General features: G+C 41.1%; 1 protein-coding gene across 1 annotated transcript in view; it reads left to right on the top strand.

Moving 5' to 3' along the window:
• Smchd1 (structural maintenance of chromosomes flexible hinge domain containing 1) overlaps nucleotides 1-16,761 on the top strand; it is a 147,232-nt gene that overhangs the window by 5,797 nt on the left and 124,674 nt on the right. Inside the window, exons 2-3 of the mRNA XM_063267939.1 lie at nucleotides 9,513-9,588; nucleotides 11,221-11,382. Coding sequence (XP_063124009.1) covers nucleotides 9,513-9,588; nucleotides 11,221-11,382 — 238 coding nt within the window. The remainder of the gene's footprint in view (nucleotides 1-9,512; nucleotides 9,589-11,220; nucleotides 11,383-16,761) is intronic.

Below are 16,761 nucleotides of genomic sequence, written 5' to 3'. Positions count from 1 at the left end.
AAATTTATTTGATTATTATTTTATGCATATGGGTGCTTGCCTGCGTGAATGTCTGTGCACTGGTTCTTGACTGGAGCTTTCAGAGACCAGGAGAGGGGTATCTTGTGTGTGCTGGGAATCAAACCCAGGTCCTCTGCAAGAACAGCTTTGCTCTTAACCATTGCATCATCTCTAGCTCCTGGATCCTGTGCTCTGTTGGTTTATGCAACAGATCCCGTGGGGGTGTTTGCATTACACAGATGAAGGACTGAGTCAAGCACCTGCAGTTCATACGTTACATAGTTGTCCTGGCTTGTTTTGTTTTTTTTGGTTTTTTTTTTGTTTTCTTTTTAAAGTATTTATTTAATGCATGCGAGTACACTGTCATTCTCTTCAGACACACCAGAAAAGGACATCGGATCCCATTACAGATGGTTGTGAGCCACCATGTGGTTGCTGGGAATTGAACTCAGGACCTCTGGAAGAGCATCCAGTGCTCTTAACCACTGAGTCAGTTCTTCAGTCCTAGTTTGTTTTCTAGGTTGTGATAAAACATTCTGACTGAAAGCAACTTTGGGGAGAAAAGGGTTTGTCCATCACTGAGGGCAGCCAGGGCAGGTGCTGAAGGTAGGAACTGAAGCTCTGACTGTGGAAGAATGCTGCTTATGGCTTGTTCACCCTGGCTTCGTTCATTCATTCATCCCTCCTTCCTTCCCTCCCTCCCTCCCTTCCTTTGGTCTCCCTCTTCCTCTTCCCCCTCCCCCTCCCTTACCTAGGACTACCTGTTTCTGTGTTGCCACCCACAGTGGTCTTGGTCCTGCCATATTAATCAAGAAATTGCCCCACAGAGCTGTCAACAGGAGAGTGATGGAGGCATTTTCTCTGTGAGGCTTTCTCTTCCTCGATGAGTCTAGCTTGTGAGAAAATGACAAAGAACTAATCTGCACAATGGTGCACAAGAAGTGAAACCGGTAGAGCTGATCCGTTGTTGGTTTGTTTGTGACACAGATAGGTCTAGAACACACGGACGCCTATGCTGGCCCTAAGCTCTCATCCTTCCAACTCAGCCTCCTAGAAGTGCATGGCCACACCCAGCTTTAGAGCAACTCGATTCCAAACAGAAACACTCCAGGCACACTGTTATAGCTTTATGTTTCTTTTTCCTGTTTCTATCTCCTCTTCTTCCTCTTTTTTGACAGAGCTCTTGTGTAGAAATCACTTGGTGCTCCAGGCTCACACTGTGGACAAACCTTTAGCTCAGCCTCTCAAGTGTGAGGAGTGCCTGGTATGGCTACTGTGTCCCTTTAAAACCGTACCATTCAGCATACACTTGTTCTTCCTCTTTTGTGGCAAGAACACAGCATTTACTCTTAACAGTTTTCAAATATGCAAGATATTTTTATTTTTTAACCTACTAGATTTATTCTGAGTGTATTTATTCTGAGTGTATATACGCGTTATACACACACATACACACATGTATGCACTGCGTATGGACATTAGGGGGCAGCTGTAAGGAGTTGTTTTTCACCCTCCCATGTGGTTCCTGGGTTTGTTTTGTTTAAACACTGGTCTCACTGTGTAATCCTTGATGGACTCCAGCTTCTGGTCCGTAGCTTCTGAGTGGAGGAGCCATAGACATGCACCATATATGATAATTTTAGTTTATTTTTTATGTGCATTGGTGTTTTGCCTGTATGTGTTTATGTAAGGATGCTGGATCCCCTGAAACTGAAGTTACAGACATTTGTGTGCTGCTGTGTAGTTGCTGGGAATTGAACCCAGATCCTCTGGAAGAAAAGTCAGTGCTCTTAACTGCTGAGCCATTTCTCCAGCCACCCCTTGATGTGATTTTTTTTTTTTTAAATGTAGACAAAACTGTCTTCCAGTGGAGGAAAGTATAGCCAGCCTCCAGTTTGGAATGTTTGACTTAGAATGTTTCAACGTTGTGGTGGCACAAAAAAAGAGACATCCAGCAGAAAGTATGCTTTGAATTTTGAATTCTGATTTTTTGTTTTGTTTTGTTTTGTTTTTGTTCTGTAAGAGGGTCTTTCTGCATAGACCCGACTGGCCTGGAACTCATTATGTACACCAGACTAGCCTCAAACTGACAGAGATATACCTGACTTTGTTTCCTGAGTGCTGTGATTAAAGGTACTCACCACCCATGCCCAGCTTGAATTCTTACCTTTAAGAAAATATTTTATGTCAGTGTATTACATGAATGCTTCTTGCTCTGGTACGGTGTTACCCATGAAAGCCAGAAGAAGGTGTCAGATCCCTTGGGACAGACAGTTGTGAGCTGCCATGTGGGTACTTGGAATCAAACCCGGGTCCTCTGGAAGAGCAGCCAGTGCTCACCCCAGCCCACTGACACACATGTAGGTAAATCACCCATACACATAAAAGTATCTTAGGTAATAGTCATGCATGCACACCATGGATTTGAGTCAGGTCCACCCCCATTCTCTCCAATCTCCCCATGCCCTTCATCATTTAATGTGCTCTCTTTCTTTTTTAAGAATACTCATTGAGCCCACTTATTACTACCTGTATGGAGCATGGGTAGCCTGTCAAGGCCCTCTCCCTCGGCAGCCATCAAATTGCCAGGAACTCCTCAGATATGGATGAGATGCCATGAGCTCCTCCCCCAACCATGCTGGGATTTTGGGCTGGTGTGATCTTGTACAAGCCTTGTGCGTACAGTCAGTCCCAGCTGCTATGAGTTTGTGTGTAGCTAGTCTGTCCTGTCTGGTAAATACTGTTCTGCCTCCATCTGCTAACCTAGGCCTAGTCCTGGAAGCTTCTAACCTCTCAGTCTAATGTAGGCCTCCTAGAATGTTTTTAGTCTCTGAGACATACTGTTGAATATGCTCACCTCTTCTTAGTTCTTTCTGATATCTGGCAGATTCAATTCAGCTGTTCTGGTTCTGTTACGTGGCAAGAACACAAAATTTACTCATAATAGTTTTCAAATATGCAAGATACTATTTTTATTTTATTTTATTTTTTTGGTTCTTTTTTTCGGAGCTGGGGATCGAACCCAGGGCCTTGCGCTTCCTAGGCAAGCGCTCTACCACTGAGCTAAATCCTCAACCCCACTATTTTTATTTTTTAGCCTATTAGATTTATTGTGAGTGTATTATGAGTGTGTTATATACATTATACACACATTTATGCATATGCTGCTGTGTGTGGAGGACAGCTGTAAGGAGCTGGTCCTCATCTTCCCTTATGTAGGTCCTGGGTTTTGTTTTGTTTAAACCCATGCTGACTGAATCTGGCTTCTCTCAGCTTCTCCTGAATTGCTTTGCTTGGCCTCACACTAACTCTGGCCATCTGTTCTAATCCTCTGGCTCCTTCTCATTCTCTGGCTCATGCTCTCTTCACCTGTGTCTATGCAACCTGTCCCTGTAAAACACTGCCTCCTCCTTCCTCTTTCTCTTCCGTAGCTTCCCTTTCCTCTCTGCTCTTGAGAGTTGAGCTATCTCTGATTAATTCTGTCAAATCTTACTCTGGTTCATCACTTTTTCTGCTCACTTTATCTGCCACAGCACTTTCAAATGTGGGTGCTTCCTTCTCCAAACTAACTATACCTTCCTTGTGTGGGATTAATGTTAAGGGCTGAGCTACGCCATAACGAGAAACATCTCAGGGTTCACAGTGTGATCATATATCCTGCAATAGTAGGCACAAGCTATACTATTTGTGAAGTTAGGTCTATGAAACACATTTTTAATTTGCAACGATTTTATTGGATTGTAATCTCCTTATAAAGGAATATTTGTATAGTTTTAGTTGAGTAAAAACTAATTCGGGTAACAAAGGTATTTGCATTCCTATCTAGAGATATGTGGGTAGGTATATTGATAGTTGAAAGGCAGAAGCCATCTATGAAGTTAGTCACAAACTGGATTAAGTATACTAATCCATTATTCTAGAAGAATCCTTAAAAGAAAACCTTAAAAACAATAGCTTTATAGGTATACTGTATGTAATAATTAGATACGTAAAATATTTTCCAGCTGTACATTAATCTTAAATATTTGTACATAGTTTTGTATATGTGTACATGTGTGGTTGTGTGCATGTGTTGACCAGAGATCAACTTTGAGTGTCATTCAGCATTGTCTACCTTGGTATGTGCGTGCGTGTGTGTGTGTGTGTGTATGTGTGTGTGTATGTGTGTGTGTGTGTGTGTGTGTGCGCATGTGTGCGCTGACTTTTGTGATTAAGTCAGAGGACAACCTTGGTTGTTAATCATAGTGTTTTGAGACAGAGGTTCTCACTGACCTACAGTTGCCAAGTGGGCTAGTATGGCTTCTACAATAGGGTTCCTGGGATTGAACTCAGATGGTTGGGTTTGGCAGCAAGCATCTTTAGTAGCTAAGCGGTCTCACAGGTTTGTATTTGGAGTTACCTGTGTTCCTGGGTAGCTCTGTGTAGCTGAGAATGATGTCTCTCTCTCTGCATCCTGAGTGCTGGGACTACATGGGTGACATACCATTCCCTGATTTGCAGTATTACATGACTCGCCCCCTTGGCTTTACAGGATTATGTGACTTCTCTATTTATATATGTGTCCTGTAAACTACGTTTTAGCTGAAAGGCTTCATTAAATTTAATTTAATAAGTTCAAGAGGATTCAGGTGGTCTCAGCTGGATTCATCCATTAAATTCCGATTTATTTAATGGCTACCTATTATTGTTGTGTTGTTTTGTTTTAGACAAGGTCTTATTATGTAACCCTTCTGGCAGTCCACCTGCCTCTGTTTCCTAAATTCTGTTATTACAGAGATTTACCAACACACCTAATTTTTATTTTTATCTATTATTTATTTTTGAGACAGTGTCTTACTCTGTAGCCCAGGATGGCCTCCAATTTAAAGCAGACTTCCTGTCTCCTCCTTAGTTTTGGGATTAAAAGTGTAAGGCCCCATGCCAGATTGGGGGGTTCATCTGTTGATGGTGTTGTTTTGATTTTCCGTCTCTGCTTATTAGCTAGGATCTCCACCCCCACTGCATGAGCATATAAACGGAGCGTTTCATGCAGGTAGACAGTGTTTAGCCATGAGCTGTTATGTAGCCCTAGCTGGGATCTTTAACAACATCCTTTAGGCTGAGCATGGTGGTATACATCTTCAGTCAGTGTAATTGAAGATTGAGGCAGGAGGATTGCTGCAAGTTTGAGCTACATGATGAGAGCCCTGTTTCAAAAATCAAGTAAATTCATACCCCCTCCTCAAGGAATCAGGGAGGGGACCACATTGCTTTCCTGAAGCATAATTGTTTTGAAGGAAAAAAGTGGTCTAGGGGTTAGCATCCCAATTAGTTCTATAATTAATCCTAAGAATTTATTTTGAGGGGCTGGAGAGAGGCTCAAGAGGTTAAGAGAGCTCTTAACTGCTCTTCCAGGGGACCTGAGATGTGTTCCCAACACATAAGTTGGGTGGCTTACAACCAGGTCCAGCGCCAGCCACAGAACCTGATGGTCTTCTGGTCTTTGCGATTACTCACACACATTTGGAGCACACACATTGAGTTAAAAATCTTTGAGAAGAACAGTTTTATTTTGTATCTTTGGAAGATTTTGCCCGATAACTTAAAATTTTCTTAGGCATCCTTAGTTAGGAAGGATTGTTTCATTTTAGAAATAATATGGTTTTTCTTTTTAATTCAAATGAGTGTTAATTTATTTTAGTTACTTTTGGTAGTTTTTGATATTTTTGATTTTGTCACTCCCATCTGTACTTTTTCTTTTTTTAAAAAATTTATTTATTTTTTATTATATTCACTCATTAGTTGTTTAGTCTGTAGGGTGTTGTCTTTCTCCTTCCGTCACGTGGGTCCCAGGGATTGAACTCGGGGCATCAGGCATGCTGAACTGTCTCATCAGTTCTTTTTTTTCCTTCTGATTATTCAGGCTTTTGCTCATTTTATTGGACTTAATCTTCCTAATTAAGGAAGCCTTTTTGTGGTTTCTTTCAATTCCTCCCTTTGGTTTGTAATTTGATTTAAAAGTTTTGTAATGTTTTTAGAAAAATGTCAGGCTTCTTTAGATATCCTGTAGCACATGTATTCATACTTAGTATAAAACACCTATTTTCTTCCAACATATTTATATATCAGATTTGTATAAAATAAGTGTTATATTAATGTTTTGTTTCAATAAATTGATTCCTAATATAATGGAGTGGTAGAGCATGCCTTTGAGTGGTTCCTCTTGATGTTTTAAAATCAAGGGCTTTGAGATGACTCAGTGGATAAAGGTGCTTGCCACCAAGCCTGAGGACCCGCACTCCATGTCCAGGACCCACATGGTGGAAGGAGAGAATGACTCTTTCAGGTTGTCTTCCGACTCCCACATGTGTGCCATTGACAGATGTGTCCCCATGAATGAATGAATGAATGAATGAATGAAAGAAAGAAAGAAAGAAAGAAAGGAAGAAAGTTAATCCTCTCAAAACTCACCTAGTCACTAATGGGTTTTCTTATGAGATCTTTTAATTTGTTCTTTAGCAATTTTGTATGTGTATACAATGTATCCTGATCATACCCAACCTACATCTTCCTTGCCTTTACTCCATACCTCCCCAGTGCTTCCCCCCACCCCCCACGGAATGTAACTTACTGAATCCAATTACTGCAACTTACATGCTCAGGCTGGGGCCATCCTACCAGCAGCCACACCTTAAAGAAAAATGACAACTCCTTCCCAGTTGACATCAGTTACCAGTAGTTCCTCCGCTGGGGATGGAGCCTCCATTCCACGTGGGAATGTTCACTGGCTTGATTTTGTGAAGATTTTGTGCAGGCATGTGTAGCTGCTATGTGTGCTGGCCATGTGTGCACTGGCCTCTCGCATCCACAGCACTCTTCCACACCTCCTGCCTCTCACACTCTGCTGCCTCCCATGGGCTCCCTGAGGGAGGTGGGGAGCTTTGATGTAAATGTACCATTTGGGGCTGAGCATAGTCACTTTTCCTCAGCCTTTGGTCAGTCATGAGTCTCTGCATTGACTGCTGCTTACGGCAAAAACAACGTGTCTGATCATGAGTTAAATATGAATATTTAGAAAGCAGTTTGACAACATGTCCACTTAGCAGCAAGATAAATTTCCCTTAAATCCAGTGACCTTCCCAAATCTTGGGCTTATGACCAGATTTACCGTACCAGGCATGAATTCCCTCCCATGGAGCAGGCTTCAGGTTCAGTCAGAAGCAAGTCCCTGTTGTATCAGGAGGGCATGCATGTCTTGCCGGTATCAGAAGTATGTGGGGGTGCACTACTGGGGAGTCCACTGTGACTGTTCTATCTCATTGACACCGTGAAAGCTAACCATCAGAAAGGAAGTTTCCTAGTCATTTCCTATTTGATTTCTGCCCTACAACCAAAGTGGGTTGCATCTTCAGTAATAGGGTCTTGGCATCCAGTTGTGGGCAAAGAGCAGTAGCAATAGCTTGTGTTGTTTTGGAGCTTTGGGGCCTCCTTGACCAATAGCTTATAGGAGGGTAACCTGTGTCTGGCACTAAGGATTTCTTTCAATAACATATGTCTTCTGGAGGAAGCACTGTCCACCTATGCAGAACACCTCTGTTCATTGTCTTTAAAATTCTTTAAAATTGACTATATCTATATCCACATATATATATATGTATATACACATCTTAATCTTTGATCATTTAGACAGGATTTTTTTTTTTTTTTTGCTACATCCACACCCCCATTCACCCAAGTTTGTGGCCTTTTGATTTTTTTTTTTTTGAAAAAAAAACCAAAACATTAAGTCTATTGATGTTGCTCATATCCTCATATCCACTTGGGTTTGGAGCTGTCTGCTAGAGCACAGCTGACCTACCAGGGGCTGTACCTTAAATATGATTCTTCCTCTCCTGGCGCTGTCCATCAGTATTATCACTTCAGCTAGGGGTGGGGTGTAATGCCTACCTCCTTTCTCCATTGCTGGGATTTTGTCTGGTGTGGGCTTGTGCCGACCTGTGTGTTCTTTCAAAACTACTAGGAGTTCATGTGTGCAGCCACCCCCATTGCATCTGGAAAATACTCTTTCCTTGTAGTCATCCTCCAGCCCCTTCCAGAATTGTCCCTGAACCCTGAGAAGACTTGGTGTGATGTAGATATACCACTTAGTGCTGAGCATCCCAGTCTCATCGTCCGTACCTTGGTCACTTGCAGGTCTGTGTTAATCATTGTTTATTACAAGAGGAAACTTGTCTGATGAGGACTGAGAAGGAATCTAACCTATGGGTCTAGTGAAAAATATTAGAAAATGATTTTATACTGTGCCAGTTTAGCAGAAGAATGGTAGGGTTCCCGCTAGGGACCTATCTGGCCACAGGTTCTTGACCCTGGTATAAGAGTTCTACCTTTTGGAGTGGGCCTTAAACCCAGTTAGAAGTTGTTTTGTTCTTATCTCACTAAATAGCCCTGGTGGCCTGGAATTTAGAGAGCTGCATGCCTCTCCTTTCCAACTTCTGGGATTAAGGGCATGTGTCACTAAAAACAATAATGCCAGCTAACCAGAGCTTCCAGGGACTAAACCACTACCGAAAGACTATAAACATGGACTGACCCAGGGCTCCAACTGCATATGTAGCAGAGAATAGCCTTGTTGGGGCACCAGTGGAAGGGGAAGCCCTTGGTCCTGCCAAGGTTGGACCCCCAGTGCAGGGGAATATGGGGGAGGACAATCAGGGGGATGTACAGGGAGAATACCCATATGGAGGAGGGGGAGGGGAGGGAATGGGGGTTTATGGACAGGAAACCGGGAAGGGGAATAACGTTTGAAATTAAGTAAAGAAATATATCTAATAAAAAATTTTAAGAAAAGGGCATGTGTCATGATCCCAGGAAATTATATATTTGTTACTAGCATATAAAGTAGTTGGCTTTTGTGAGGCTTTTTATACATCCTTAGCACTGGCTATCAAACTTTCCACCCCTTCCCCCAACTCATCCATGGCTGCATCCCCACATGAACCTTTAACTCCAGCATTCCCCTCTACTCCCATATCACATGCCTTCTACATTTCCCTCTCCCCTTTCAGGTCCTACACTGTCCCCCCTCTTGTGGACCCTTTTTGGCTTCATGACCTGTACAGACAAGCCAGGTTAATTATAGAAATCTTTAAAATCGGAAGCTAAGATCCATGTATGAAGGAGAGCATGCATTTGTTTCCTTGTTACCCACTTAGGATATTTTCTATTTCTAACCATCATCCTGAACATTTCATAAACTCATTTTATTTACAGTTGAATAAAATTCCACTGTGTATGCACCACACTTTCATTATCTAATGATTCTTATACGCTCTGGGTAGCAAAGAGCAGGAAAAAGCAATTTAAAAGGCTTATAAGTGATTGATTTTGCAAAGTCAAAATTTAAAAATGCCGAGTTCTATAATTCCTAGACAAATGAGTGTAGTGTTTGTAATATCAGTATGTTCACATTCTTGCAAATAGTACATTTATTTCCTTTAAGTAATGATTGGTTTTATTTCCTTTATTTTGGATAGACAATTGGCATTTCATCTGAAGAAAAGTTTGTTATTACAACTACAAGTAGGAAAGAAATTACCTGCGATAATTTTGGTAAGTAAAAAATGTCCTTTTGTATTTATTCGTGTAGTGAGAGAGCAGTAGTTGTAAACCACTGTCTGTCCAGAGCATTGATAATTTGAAGTACTTGGGGATCGAGAGAAGAAAGGCCTTTGCTTCAGTGTCACAGTTTTGCTGCTGTCAGTTGGGCCCATAGAGAGCGAGGCCTGGCCTTCCCATCTGGCTCTCACATGGTAGTTTATAACCATCTCTGACTCCAAATTCTAGAGAATCTCATGCTTTCTGATCTCCACATGCATAAGGCATGCACATAGTACACAGACATACATGCAGGCAAAACATTAATCTACATAAAATAAATCTTAAAGAAAAAAAAAAACCAAGTGTTTAAAACCTAGGTATGTGGTACATACTTATAACCTGAGCAGTTAGGATGCAGAGTCAGAGGATAAGGGGTTCAAGACATGCTTGGGCTGTACTAGATTAGACTCCCCATCTCAGCACTACGAGTTTTCCAGCCTCCACTAGGTGCCAGTCTTGAACTTTCCAAAGCTCACGGATTATGAAATGTACTGCTTCTCGGCTTTTTGGCTAAGGTCAAGTGCAGATAATGGGAAGTAAACTTGTGTTCTTACTTGCACATCTTTATTTGTGTATGTGTGTGTTAGCCAGTTGTCAGAGGACAGCTTTGTGATAGTTTCTCCTCCTTCTCCAGTGTGGTTCCCAGGGGTTGAACTCAGGCTGTCAGATTTGGTAGAACAATCTCGCTGGCTCAACTTGTGATGGTTTTTACAAAATTAAAAATAAAAAAAGAAATGTGTTTTAGCTGCCATGGTAGCTTACACCTATAATCCCACCACTCAGGAAGCTAAGGCAGGAGACTTGCCCTGAGTTGGAGGCCAGCCTGGGTAATACAGTGAGTCCTGGGCAAGCTCAGACTGTAGTGAGATTCTGTTTCAATAAACAGACAAATGACATTGTGCATGGTGATGCACACTTGTCGTCCCAGCACTTGGATGGCTGAAGCAGAAGGATCTCCCTAAGTTCAAGGCCTGTCTATGTAATGAATTCCAGGCCAGTTGGGGCCACCCAATCAACCCCCAGTAAAGAAACATTCCAAAGGTACACACATTGGCACACTGTAATCCTAGTGTTCAGGAGTCTGAGGCAGGAAGTTAAGTTTGAGGCCAGCCAGAGATACGTTATGAGACGTTATGAGACCTTGTCTTTAAAAAGTCAAAGAAACAAACAGAAACAAAAAACAAGGGCCACTGTGATGGATCAGTGGGTAAAAACACTTGCCGGATCCCTAGACACCACAGTGGAAGGAGAAATCAGACTTCAGAAAGATATTTTCTGACTTCTACACATGTACTGTGATAAGTATTTACCCACGTGTGTGCTGGCATCAGTGTACATACACATATACACAAGACACACAATATACACACAAACAAATGAATAGATTTAAATTTTTATTTGCGTATTTTAGAGTTGTGGAAATGTTACGATTGTTTCATTGACACTGTTTGTAATGTACGTAAAGCCATTGACAGTACAGCTATACCGACAAGGGCATTTCATAGATACAATTTACCTCTTCAGAATGTATTCACGGAGTTTCTGATGCTGCTCTACACTTACGATTTTAACTCTCGATTGCAGACGACACTGTTAAAGATGGAGTCACTCTGTACCTGCTGCAGTCAGTTGACCAGTCGCTACTGACAGCAACAAAAGAAAGAATTGACTTTGTACCTCACTATGACACTCTGGTTAAAAGTGGCATGTATGAGTACTATGCAAGTGAAGGGCAGAACCCTTTGCGTAAGTAACGTGTTCCCGCATGTTTTAAAAGCTGTTAATCTTTCCTCCTTGGTGCACACGCTGTCCTTTCACGTTCCTTTCATTCCACGTCAGCACAAGGCGTGGAAACTCGTTTTGATCTGCTGTCTGAGTTTCTTTGTATGTGTTTGACTAAAATTAGAATTTTTCTTTGCTTAAAAATTTCTTTTTAATTATTCATGTATATGTATGTGTACTTGAGTGGATGGATGTATACCACATGCATGATTTCCCAGGGAGCCAGAAGAGGGTGTCAGAACTTTGGAGCTGGAATTAGGAGTCATCCAGTGGGATGGATGGTGGGAGGGCTAGAAACCAAACTCAGGTCCTCTCTCGAGCAGCAACTGCTCTTGACTGTTGAGCAGTCTCTGCAGCCCCAGCCTATTTTCTTTTAATAGTGTGTGATGTGTGTGTGCAGATATGTTTCTGCCACAGTGTACATGTGAAAGAAAGTCAGAAGAGAGCTCTTTGCCAGGATAACGGAACCAAAAGCTTCCAGAGATTCTCTTGTTGTTGCCTATAGGAGCACAAAGATTACAGGTGTGTGCAGTGCTACACATTTGACTTTTACATGGGTTCTGGAGATCTGCACTTATTAAGATTGCAGAGCAGACATTTTACCCATTGAACCCAGAAGTCAATTGAAAGTAAACATAGTCACAGTTAACCTATTAATAGAATTAGATGTGTTTTAGTATAATGAGGGATCTTACAGTTAGACATCTTTTTGTGTCTTAAATACTTGTTTCTCTGGATTTATTCATCGTGGTGGCTCTAAACCATCTCTAGTTAAGAAAATACCTTTTACTTTCCTCTTATTTTTTATTTGCTTATTCAGGATTAGGCCCAGAGCCTTGGCACATATAGGGTTAACATTCTACTTCAGAGTTATAACCAGTCCCTATTTTGTAAATTTATTTACGGAGTTAAATTGTAAAAATCGCATTTGCGTGCCTGTTGCCTTGTCTTTAATACTTCTTCTAAACCTTGACCACTTGCCTTTTTAACCTTATGGACTGTGGTTTACCAGATCTTTTCTTTAGACTCCAAACTACTTTATGCCATTACAGTGCTCATTATAAACTGTATTAAAGTTCTTTTCTCTTAAATGTGTTTTACTGTCAGAAATTAGAAAAACATAGATAAGTGAATAGAATGTGAGAAACAACCGTATTGCTACTACCTGAGTGTAGTCCTCACCAACATCTTGATGTATATCATTTCAGATTCTTTTCTTTTTCTTTTTTTTTTTTTAATTTGGCATTTGAATCTATGGGTTTTTTTTTCCTTTTTTAAAATTTTATTATTAACTTGAGTATTTCTTATATACATTTCGAGTGTTATTCCCTTTCCCGGTTTTGGGCAAACATCCCCCGCCCCCCTCCCCTTCTTTATGGGTGTTCCCCTCCCCACCCTCCCCCCATTGCCGCCCCCCCCCAACAGTCTAGTTCACTGGGGGTTCAGTCTTAGCAGGACCCAGGGCTTCCCCTTCCACCATTGCTCTTACTAGGATATTCATTGCTACCTATGAGGTCAGAGTCCAGGGTCAGTCCATGTATAGTCTTTAGGTAGTGGCTTAGTCCCTGGAAGCTCTGGTTGCTTGGCATTGTTGTACTTTTGGGGTCTCGAGCCCCTTCAAGCTCTTCCAGTTCTTTCTCTGATTCCTTCAACGGGGGTCCTATTCTCAGTTCAGCGGTTTGCTGCTGGCATTCGCCTCTGTATTTGCTGTATTCTGGCTGTGTCTCTCAGGAGCAATCTACATCCGGCTCCTGTCGGCCTGCACTTCTTTGCTTCATCCATCTTGTCTAATTGGGTGACTGTATATGTATGGGCCACATGTGGGGCAGGCTCTGAATGGGTGTTCCTTCAGTCTCTGTTTTAATCTTTGCCTCTCTATTCCCTGCCAAGGGTATTCTTGTTCCCCTTTTAAAGAAGGAGTGAAGCATTCACATTTTGATCACCCATCTTGAGTTTCGTTTGTTCTAGGGATCTAGGGTAATTCAAGCATTTGGGCTAATAGCCACTTATCAGTGAGTGCATACCATGTATGTCTTTCTGTGATTGGGTTAGCTTACTCAGGATGATATTTTCCAGTTCCAACCATTTGCCTACGAATTTCATAAAATCGTTTTTGATAGCTGAGTAATATTCCATTGTGTAGATGTACCACAATTTCTGTATCCATTCCTCTGTTGAAGGGCATCTGGGTTCTTTCCAGCTTCTGGCTATCATAAATAAGGCTGCAATGAAGATAGTGGAGCACGTGTCTTTTTTATATGTTGGGGCATCTTTTGGGTATATGCCCAAGAGAGGTATAGCTGGATCCTCAGGCAGTTCAATGTCCAATTTTCTGAGGAACCTCCAGACTGATTTCCAGAATGGTTGTACCAGTCTGCAATCCCACCAACAATGGAGGAGTGTTCCTCTTTCTCCGCATCCTCGCCAGCATTTGCTGTCACCTGAGTTTTTGATCTTAGCAATTCTCACTGGTGTGAGGTGAAATCTCAGGGTTGTTTTGATTTGCATTTCCCTTATGACTAAAGATGTTGAACATTTCTTTAGGTGTTTCTCAGCCATTCGGCATTCCTCAGCTGTGAATTGTTTGTTTAGCTCTGAACCCCATTTTTTAATAGGGTTATTTGTCTCCCTGCGGTCTAACTTCTTGAGTTCTTTGTATATTTTGGATATAAGGCCTCTATCTGTTGTAGGATTGGTAAAGATCTTTTCCCAATCTGTTGGTTGCCGTTTTGTCCTAACCACAGTGTCCTTTGCCTTACAGAAGCTTTGCAGTTTTATGAGATCCCATTTGTCGATTCTTGATCTTAGAGCATAAGCCATTGATGTTTTGTTCAGGAAATTTTTTCCAGTGCCCATGTGTTCCAGATGCTTCCCTAGTTTTTCTTCTATTATTTTGAGTGTGTCTGGTTTGATGTGGAGGTCCTTGATCCACTTGGACTTAAGCTTTGTGCAGGGTGATAAGCATGGATTGATCTGCATTCTTCTACATGTTGACCTCCAGTTGAACCAGCACCATTTGCTAAAAATGCTATCTTTTTTCCATTGGATGGTTTTGGCTCCTTTGTCAAAAATCAAGTGACCATAGGTGTGTGGGTTCATTTCTGGGTCTTCAATTCTGTTCCATTGGTCTATCTGTCTGTCTCTGTACCAATACCATGCAGTTTTTATCACTATTGCTCTGTAATACTGCTTGAGTTCAGGGATAGTGATTCCCCCTGAAGTCCTTTTATTGTTGAGGATAGTTTTAGCTATCCTGGGTTTTTTGTTATTCCAGATGAATTTGCAAATTGTTCTAACTCTTTGAAGAATTGGATTGGTATTTTGATGGGGATTGCATTGAATCTGTAGATCGTTTTTGGTAAAATGGCCATTATTCTATATTAATCCTGCCAATCCATGAGCATGGGAGATCTTTCCATCTTCTGAGGTCTTCTTCAATTTCTTTCCTCAGTGTCTTGAAGTTCTTATTGTACAGATCTTTTACTTGCTTGGTTAAAGTCACTCCGAGGTACTCTATATTATTTGGGTCTATTATGAAGGGTGTCGTTTCCCTAATTTCTTTCTCGGCTTGTTTCTTTTTTGTGTAGAGGAAGGCTACTGATTTATTTGAGTTAATTTTATACCCAGCCACTTTGCTGAAGGTGTTTATCAGCTTTAGTAGTTCTCTGGTGGAACTTTTGGGATCACTTAAATATACTATCATATCATCTGCAAATAGTGATATTTTGACTTCTTCTTTTCCGATCTGTATCCCTTTGACCTCCTTTTGTTGTCTGATTGCTCTGGCTAGAACTTCAAGAACTATATTGAATAAGTAGGGAGAGAGTGGGCAGCCTTCTCTAGTCCCTGATTTTAGTGGGATTGCTTCAAGGTTCTCTCCATTTAGTTTAATGTTAGCAACTGGTTTGCTGTATATGGCTTTTACTATGTTTAGGTATGGGCCTTGAATTCCTATTCTTTCCAGGACTTTTATCATGAAGGGGTGTTGAATTTTGTCAAATGCTTTCTCAGCGTCTAATGAAATGATCATGTGGTTCTGTTTTTCAGTTTGTTTATATAATGGATCACGTTGATGGTTTTCCGTATATTAAACCGTCCCTGCATGCCTGGGATGAAGCCTACTTGATCATGGTGGATGATTGTTTTGATGTGCTCTTGGATTCGGTTTGCCAGAATTTTATTGAGTATTTTTACGTCAATATTCATAAGGGAAATTGGTCTGAAGTTCTCTTTCTTTGTTGTGTCTTTGTGTGGTTTAGGTATAAGAGTAATTGTGGCTTCGTAGAAGGTATTCGGTAGTGATCCATCTGTTTCAATTTTGTGGAATAATTTGGATAGTATTCGTATGAGGTCTTCTATGAAGGTTTGATAGAATTCTGCACTAAACCCGTCTGGACCAGGGCTCTTTTTGGTTGGGAGACCTTTAATGACTGCTTCTATTTCCTTAGGAGTTATGGGGTTGTTTAACTGGTTTATCTGTTCCTGATTTAACTTCGGTACCTGGTATCTGTCTAGGAAATTGTCCATTTCCTGCAGATTTTCAAGTTTTGTTGAATGTAGGCTTTTATAGTAAGATCTGATGAGTTTTTGAATTTCCTCTGAATCTGTAGTTATGTCTCCCTTTTCATTTCTGATTTTGTTAATTTGGACACACTCTCTGTGTCCTCTCATTAGTCTGGCTAAGGGTTTATCTATCTTGTTGATTTTCTCAAAGAACCAACTTTTGGTTCTGTTGATTCTTTTTCTATGGTCCTTTTTGTTTCTACTTGGTTGATTTCAGCTCTGAGTTTGATTATTTCCTGCCTTCTACTCCTCCTGGGTGTATTTGCTTCTTTTTGTTGTAGAGCTTTTAGGTGTGCTGTCAAGCTCCTGACATATGCTCTTTCCTGTTTCTTTCTGCAGGCACTCAGAACTATGAGTTTTCCTCTTAGCACAGCTTTCATTGTGTCCCATAAGTTTGGGTATGTTGTACCTTCATTTTCATTAAATTCTAAAAAGTTTTTAATTCCTTTATTTCTTCCTTGACCAGGTTATCATTGAGTAGAGCATTGTTCAATTTCCACGTATATGTGGGCATTCTTCCCTTTTTGTTATTGAAGACCAGTTTTAGGCCGTGATGGTCCGATAGCACGCATGGGATTATTTCTATCTTTCTGTACCTGTTGAGGCCCGTTTTTTGACCAATTATTGGGTCAATTTTGGAGAAAGTACCATGAGGAGCTGAGAAGAAGGTATATCCTTTTGCTTTAGGATAGAATGTTCTATAAATATCTGTTAAGTCCATTTGGCTCATGACTTCTCTTAGTCTGTCTACGTCTCTGTTTAATTTCTGTTTCCATGATC

The sequence above is a fragment of the Rattus norvegicus genome, chromosome 9 (genome assembly GCF_036323735.1).
Source record: "Rattus norvegicus strain BN/NHsdMcwi chromosome 9, GRCr8, whole genome shotgun sequence".
Lineage (NCBI taxonomy): Eukaryota > Metazoa > Chordata > Mammalia > Rodentia > Muridae > Rattus > Rattus norvegicus.
This window is presented reverse-complemented; position numbering and strand designations above follow the sequence as displayed.